The 7,575-nt window shown below is 34.8% G+C and overlaps 2 protein-coding genes across 3 annotated transcripts; both read left to right on the forward strand.

The window, feature by feature from the left end:
* The first annotated feature begins 2,726 nt into the window (after positions 1 to 2,726).
* LOC120264572 (cyclin-dependent kinase B1-1-like) lies at positions 2,727 to 5,635 on the forward strand. Of its 2 annotated transcripts, none has more exons than XM_039272392.1 (8): positions 2,727 to 3,035; positions 3,118 to 3,262; positions 3,798 to 3,859; positions 3,954 to 4,065; positions 4,214 to 4,307; positions 4,851 to 4,920; positions 5,005 to 5,144; positions 5,231 to 5,585. In XM_039272392.1, the coding sequence occupies exons 1-7, from the start codon at positions 2,836 to 2,838 to the stop codon at positions 5,132 to 5,134; spliced, it is 813 nt and encodes a 270-aa protein (XP_039128326.1). In that variant the 5' UTR covers positions 2,727 to 2,835; the 3' UTR covers positions 5,135 to 5,144; positions 5,231 to 5,585. The 2 variants fall into 2 exon arrangements, with proteins under 2 accessions (XP_039128326.1, XP_039128327.1); XM_039272393.1 differs by having other exon boundaries at positions 2,806 to 3,035; positions 5,005 to 5,129; positions 5,190 to 5,635.
* Positions 5,636 to 6,218: 583 nt separating this feature from the next.
* On the forward strand, positions 6,219 to 7,091 carry LOC120265650. The gene has a single exon (XM_039273603.1). It carries the CDS (start codon positions 6,370 to 6,372, stop codon positions 6,970 to 6,972), a length of 603 nt encoding a protein of 200 aa, XP_039129537.1. The 5' UTR covers positions 6,219 to 6,369; the 3' UTR covers positions 6,973 to 7,091.
* The last annotated feature ends 484 nt before the right edge of the window (positions 7,092 to 7,575 follow it).

Here is a 7,575-nt window from a genome sequence, read left to right on the forward strand (position 1 = left end):
TTTCGTTTGTGTTTGTGTTTGTGTTTGTGTGGCATGGAAGAGCGAATTGCTAATATTTGCTTAAAATATTTGTATATTTCTTGTATAGTTTTTGTGATTAGAAGTTATTTTAGGAATTTAATGAAAAATGTTTTTTTAGTTATTGTTTAGTATAGGACTATACAAGTGGTTTATACCATATATATTCACAATTAACCAATTTTTTTAAGGTGTATGGAAACAAAAATTTTCAAACTCAAATATAAAAATAGAGGAACTAGCTAGTTTTTCTGCAGGACTGCAAAGGTCTAACCTTTTTTTGATGAGCTGTGGTTTTTTGAAATTTGGGGTCTTCGTATGCATAAGGATCTATGAAATAAAAAGTAATTAATATATTTTTAAGTTTAAGCATTGGAGTTAAGAACTAACACTAGAGTACGTGGCCTTGGGAGGAAAGCAAAGCAGCCCATTAGTCTTTATTGTGACTTGTGTTTATAAGGGCATGATATATGATATAATGATAGTATTTAGCTAGGATATTGTTTTTCTTCTCCTCAAAATTTAACCTTTTCTTTTATCTTTTTGATGAATTAAACATTAAAAATATCTTTTATTAAAATATAAACTAATCAGAAACGTAGGTTTTACGTAATCATGCATTAAAACAAAAATGCTAAGCTGCACTGCAAACACAGGTTTTTACATATGGGCCAACTAATCCAACCAACTCCTGGTCATCTTACCTTCGGGTCGGTGGCCACGAGTAGAATTTATTAGCCTTCTCACATGTATTCACTAGAGGAAAAAAAAAAGGAAGGGAAAGTTTTAAAAAAAAAAAAACTAAGTGGTTTTTGGTTTTTGCATATAAAGACATGTGTTTTTTACAATTAAGTACTTTGTGGTTTTTTTATGTTTTTTTGCAAATCAAGAAAAAATCGTTAGCACCGTCTATATAGCTAATGTGGTATGGCAAGACAAAATTGACCTTTCACATTACTCTTTTTTTTTCCGTGCCAACTAAATCAAATTAGTTTAAGTCTCTAATTAAGTTGGACTAATGAGACATAATTTATTTTCGGCCCACAATAGTGGACAAATAGGAAATTCTCATTCGAGTTGAATTTGGCAGAGGGAACTCCATATCAAGTGAAAGAAAGAGAGAAATTAATGGAATAACGCCATGGCTATCCCATGAAGAACATCCAAGCTTATCTCAATCTCCTTTCGTCCCTCTTTTTATTTATAATCAAAAGATCATACATTAAGGAAAGAGCTTAAAGGAGGAGGAGTGGGATGACACATCATTGACACATCCAAGCTTTATCCCGATCTCCTTTCATCCATCTTTTTATTTTTTAATTCATGATCACTATGGGGTTGGGAGAAGTACCTATTCAGTCACCTTTGAAATACTGGAGAATTTTGGATTTTCTTCGGGCCAACACTATCTGGAGGAGAACATTCCCTTTGTATGAACCCTAACTTGTCCGGAGGAGAACTGTCATTTTCTCCGCTGTTATCTGAAATCTAATTGTCTCATTAGATGGATGATAACCGAGGTGACATTGAAAAAAAAAGGTGTTAACTACCTCTCATTATTTGATCTTATTATCTCATCAGTCCAACTTAATAGATGCTTAAACTACTTGGCATGGGGAAAAAAATTATGTGAAAGGTCTGGTTTGCCCTACTAGGTAAGAAACACACAAACTTCTTTGATGGCTTTTTCTTGATTTGCAAAAACCAGAAAACTACAGAATACTTAATTGTAAAAAAAAAATACACATCTTTATTTGCGAAAACTGAAAATCACATGATTTTTTTTTAACTTTTCCATAAAAGGGAATTTTGATTTTAAAACAATTAATTTCACTTTCACCGATAATTAGTTGGTTTATTGGCACCTGTTTAGTTTATTGACACCAAATCTTCTACATAAAACGTTTGTCTTGTTAAAGAGGATGATTCAAACCCCAATCATTACAGATAGAAAGTACAGGTGTTGTAAAGTTTTTCTACTCTCATGTATACATCCTAGACATGTAATTTATCCGTATTTATCGAAATAAAAAACAATTATATAGTTTCATTATAATAAGGTTTATCTTTGAAAAATGCAAATTTATTATTTTGCTCTTATCGTAACATCGAGATACACGTCTACTAAACCCATTTTCATCAATTAAATATTATGACAATTGAAGAAACAAAATTTAAAAACCAGTCTTATAGATTATTTCTAAAAACTAGTTTCTGTTTTGTTTTGGTAACATGTTCAGGAGTTCATCTCCCCTGGTTCTGGAACCAGGGAATACACTGGTTCAAGTTTATCATATTTTGACACGTGTCCCATGTGATGTTATTATATTTTTTTCTATTATGATTGTGCACACGTGTAAAAGTTTAATAGGCTGGAACCAGAGTATTCCCTGGTTTCAGAACCAGGGGAGATGAGTTCCATGTTCAGCACTTGCATTTGAATTATTGTCTTGAAGAAGTACATCAAATTATCCCAAGCTTTCAACCTCATTCCACATTCAATCTTTCTTTCACATTAATTGCTTTAATTCAAAACTCCCAGCTGTAAAATTTAATTAATTGATTCATTTTCCTTATTATAAAAGGAAATACATAAAACGGAGCCCAAACGGGTCGGATCCATACTTCACCACTAAACCCGAATCCGAATCTCCCCAACGGTAACCAAAAATTTCAAATTTCAAAACCCCGCTTCACGATCCAAACGGTCATCTCCTCTTCCTTTTTCCCTCTTCTTTCCTTTTTTATTCGTTCCTTCATCGATCCTCTTCTTCTCTGTGATTCTCGTCGCCATTGCTGCGAAGAAAGCTCGATGCGATGATGGACAAGTACGAGAAGCTAGAGAAGGTTGGGGAGGGAACCTATGGCAAGGTCTACAAGGCGCAGGACAAGGCCACGGGGCAGCTGGTGGCTCTCAAGAAGACCCGCCTTGAAATGGATGAAGAGGGCATCCCTCCCACTGCTCTCCGTGAGATCTCTCTTCTCCAGCTCCTTTCCCACTCCATCTATGTCGTCCGGTAACTGATCGCCTTCTTTTGGGTGTGTGATCCATCCATGGAGTGTTTATTGATTGATTGTTGCTTGCTTGATTGCTTGTAGGCTGCTCAACGTGGAGCATGTGGATAAGAATGGAAAGCCATTGCTCTACCTTGTGTTTGAGTTCCTTGAGACTGATCTCAAGAAGTACATAGATTCGCATCGAAAGGGCGTGAACCCTAGACCTCTTCCCCCATCGCTCATTCAGGTTCTCTTCTTTGCTTTTGTGCCATGCATATTCTCAAATGGAGTTTTGAGTGTTTGTGCGATGATCAGTATGAAAATTAGATTTTTTTTTTTAAAATATTTATTTTATCAGTGTATGAGGATGAAGCTGAATGGATGAATTTGGTCATAGGATTAGAGAATGTCAATTTTATTTACCTGTTTCATTTAATCTCTCTTTGATTATTATGCTCAGTGTATGTGTTCTCAGATGTTTATGAAGAATTTTCTTTGTTATCCCCATGAATTGCTCAACATAAATTGGTTAATGATCATTCATTTTCCCAATTTTCCTGTATATGAATGGTTGAGAAAGCAAACCAAAGAGTGGAATGTGGAACAAAGAAAATGGCTTTAAGTGATTCTTAAAAAAAAACCAGAAAGCACAATTTTTAATTTCAAAGTTTTCAACTGATTGCTAGAAAATTCCTTGTTTTATAAATTTAAGTGGATAAATTTTAGTTCATTTTCAGTATAGTTGAACAAGCAAAACACACCCCTTTGCTTAATATTTGCAGAGCTTCATGTATCAATTGTGCAAAGGAGTGGCACACTGTCATAGCCATGGTGTTCTTCACAGGTTTAAAGTTTTCTCCACCCTTAATGGTTTCATTTTCCCAAATTGAATAGCTATAGTATAGCTTCATCATCTCATAATGCTGTGATGTTGTCAGGGATTTAAAACCTCAAAATCTATTGGTTGATAAGGAGAAAGGAATTCTGAAGATAGCTGATCTTGGACTTGGAAGGGCTTTTACCATTCCTCTAAAAAGCTACACTCATGAGGTAATTTCTTGCATTTTTAGTGTGAAATTTACTTCTAAAGTTGGTCATACAAACCCATTTATGTGGATTTTATGCGTTCACAGATTTCTCAATCTGTTGTTGTCTTCTTGTCCTTTGTGTTGAATGTTGTCTAAAATATTTGTTGCAGATTGTGACACTCTGGTACAGAGCCCCGGAGGTATTGTTAGGATCCACACATTACTCAACTGGAGTGGATATATGGTCTGTTGGATGTATATTTGGTAGGTTAAATAATTAGAACTTTGCAATTTCACTCTCAGAACATCATTTATATGCATCTAATTTTTATATTCCTTGAAATTGCTTACTCTCTTTAAGATTCTCTATGAGGGAAGTGCTTGCTTTGTGCATCACTTCCTTTTTCAGTCTTAAAACTTACAAGCACTCACCATCTGCAAGTATATTAAACTTAGACATTAACTAGTATTTTAAATTTCTTGTCTAGTATTATAATTAATAGGAAGCTGGCAGAGGACTAGATTTGAGATGAATTATTTCACTTTAATTTTCTAAGTTTTATCTCATTTATTAAAAGGTTTTGGTTTGATTTGAATGATTGGATGAGATCTTCTTGAATAAAGAGATGAAGCAAAAATTTCAGTCATGTTGCCAATGTGCATAAGCATAGTAAGAAACATCATTGTGTTGTTTAGTAATGCATTCCCCAAGTCATTTAGACTTGACATGGTTGAACATTTTTAGATAATTTGACATGATCAACACCTCATGTTAGTTTCTCATACATGTGAATTTTGGTCATGCAGCTGAAATGGTAAGAAGACAAGCTCTATTTCCCGGTGACTCTGAATTGCAGCAACTTCTTCACATATTCAGGTTTTTGACACATCTCAAGCATTATAACAAACAGTAGTTTATTGCAAATTATTAACACAGGCCTGGTGTATTCAATCTGGGCAGGTTGCTAGGAACTCCAACTGAGGAACAATGGCCTGGTGTACGCAACTTGCGAGACTGGCATGACTATCCACAATGGAAACCTCAGAACTTAACTCGCGCCGTTCCGTCACTGGAACCTGATGGGGGTTGATCTTTTACTGGTAACCTTCTAAGTCTATTTACAAACAATTTTAATAGAAATTGAGTTAAGTTTTCATCATCTACTTCAATTTTTATAATGTTGCAGAAAATGTTACAATACAACCCAGCCAACAGAATCTCAGCAAAGGAAGCAATGGATCATCCTTACTTTGACAGCCTTGATAAGTCACAGTTTTAAACATTACTACCTTTGTTTGCAAAAGCAGCTGCCTGCTTTGCTGGAATAAAGCTTTGATTTCAACTCCAATTGTTATGGATGAAAATGTTGTGTTTTTGAATGTGCTAGCTTGCCCTCCCTCTGACTGAGAGATATATCCACTAGTAATTTATTTCTGGATTTTGCAGGGTTTTTCTGAAAACTTAGGCCTAATCTAACCGCAGTTAACAGCCGTGATAATCAGCCCACCCAACACCAACCACTATAGCTCCACTTACGTGATCCATTATTTTTGTTCTCCAATAAACGTTGTTCCTCAGGAACTCTGTATCTTATCCAGCTTCAGAAATTTTTTTTTTTATAAAACAAATCAATTAGTCAATACTAAAATGTATTAAAAATATTATAATTGTACTACAAAAAATCATAAAACAGATCAATTAGTGATTCTACCAAATTTTTTTATAAATTAACCGGCACCCATATAACCATTAATGGTTGACGATTATTGTCTAATTTGGATAGTGGATGGACAATAAAGTTAATTGTAAAATTTGAGTTTACATATTGTAGTAATATAAATATATAATAAAGATATTATAGTATTACTGGTTATTTAATGTCTTTAAGTTAAATATTGTTTTACCATACTATTTAAATAGTTATAGTTCAGTATAATTTTTACAATTTTTATAGATAAATTTAATAAATCTTTTAGGATTGATAAATCATTTATGGATGCATTTCCATATTTACTGTTTCTTAGGGAGCGCTCGTCAACTATTAGCAAAAAAAAATCCCTTTAAATGAATTTTTTAAAATTTTATTTTATTTTTCAAATAAAATAAAAATAAAAATAAAAAAATAGTGTGAAATAAAATAATACAGATTTCTTCTACTTCTTCTTTTTTCCGTATAGTTTTCTATTTTTATAAATATAATAAAAAACCTGAATTTAGGCGGTTTCATAAGGAACACTTTATCCAAAACTATTCCACAGGAACACCCGAACAACAAAAGCACACCTTAATATCCCACCCAAAAAAACGACCTCCCCCTTCATTTTCATGGACCCAGATCTCAAGCCGGAGTACCAACGTCGTGAGCGGCGGCGCCGCCGCCTCATACTCATCTCAGTGGCGGCGGTCCTCGCTCTGGGCCTCCTCATCCTCATCCTCGCCCTCACCGTCTTCCGCGTCCGCGCCGCCACCACCACCGTCACCGCCATCCATCTCTCCGGCTTCCACGCCGGCTTCAACGCCCTCTCCCTCTCCGTCGACCTCAACGTAACCCTAGATCTCGCCATCACCGCCACCAATCCCAACCACGCCAGCTTCAAATACACCGAAGGCTCCGCCGAACTCTTCTACCGCGAGATCCTCGTCGGCGAAGCCGTGGTCCCGCCGGGAGAGATCGCCGCCGAGGGCATCGTCCACACGGATGTCGTCCTGGTGGTGATTGCTGACCGTTTGATCGGCAACTCGGAGGTGTACTCTGATGTTGCCTCGGGATTAGTGAAGATGAAAACTGAGACGAGGATTCCGGGAAAAGTCACGGTTGTTGGGTTTGTGACGCTTAGTATGGTGTTATACACGTCTTGTGATGTGATCATCAGCGTTGTTGATCAGACGGTCCAGAATACAAATTGCAGTTTTAGAACTAAGTTCTGAATTTCTGCACATATTTGTATAACATATTAAAACATGTATTTGTGATATTGAGTTGTTTGTATTTATGATTTTTATTTTTTTATTTTATTTTATAGAAAGAAAAAGAGAAATAGTTCATAAATAAGCACTATTTGATGCAGTTGAATGTTACAAAAATAGTGAATAAGTAAAGACTCCGAATATATACTTTATATATACAAAGAGCATATTATATAATATTATAACATTATTGTTTATTTAATATTTATATATTGTCGTTTTCTTTCCGGTGTACGTATAGTAAAATTTTTAAACGCCCCTATGTGATGTTTGGTGAAGTTAATAAATTTTTAAGAGGTTGTTAAATTATTTTAATTGATGCATCATCATATTTATGTTTTTCCTTTGATACTCTTTTGTGGGTGATGAGTTTTCGTCTTCATTCAAAAAAAAATTTTGTTGAAATAAAAGAGTTTTTTTTTAATCAACTGTGAGATTGATTAATGTATAGTTTTTGTGAAAAGTAGTGAGAAAAAAATCGTGGTTGAAAAGTCTGCAATCTGGTAATTGAAAGAAGCAATTGGTGAATTGGTCATTTTCGTTTTTTTTTTTAAACTGGTACAA

The sequence above is a fragment of the Dioscorea cayenensis genome, chromosome 7 (genome assembly GCF_009730915.1).
Source record: "Dioscorea cayenensis subsp. rotundata cultivar TDr96_F1 chromosome 7, TDr96_F1_v2_PseudoChromosome.rev07_lg8_w22 25.fasta, whole genome shotgun sequence".
Classification (NCBI taxonomy): Eukaryota; Viridiplantae; Streptophyta; class Magnoliopsida; order Dioscoreales; family Dioscoreaceae; genus Dioscorea; species Dioscorea cayenensis.

Bases quoted from the DNA above. Each gene is read 5' to 3' on its own strand.
- LOC120264572 (XM_039272393.1), top strand. From the start codon at position 2,836: ATGATGGACAAGTACGAGAAGCTAGAGAAGGTTGGGGAGGGAACCTAT. The intron at 3,263-3,797 runs GTTCTCTTCTTT...TAATATTTGCAG, and splicing joins TTCCCCCATCGCTCATTCAG to AGCTTCATGTATCAATTGTG. The intron at 5,130-5,189 runs GTTGATCTTTTA...ATAGAAATTGAG, and splicing joins GTCACTGGAACCTGATGGGG to TTAAGTTTTCATCATCTACT.
- LOC120265650 (XM_039273603.1), top strand. From the start codon at position 6,370: ATGGACCCAGATCTCAAGCCGGAGTACCAACGTCGTGAGCGGCGGCGC.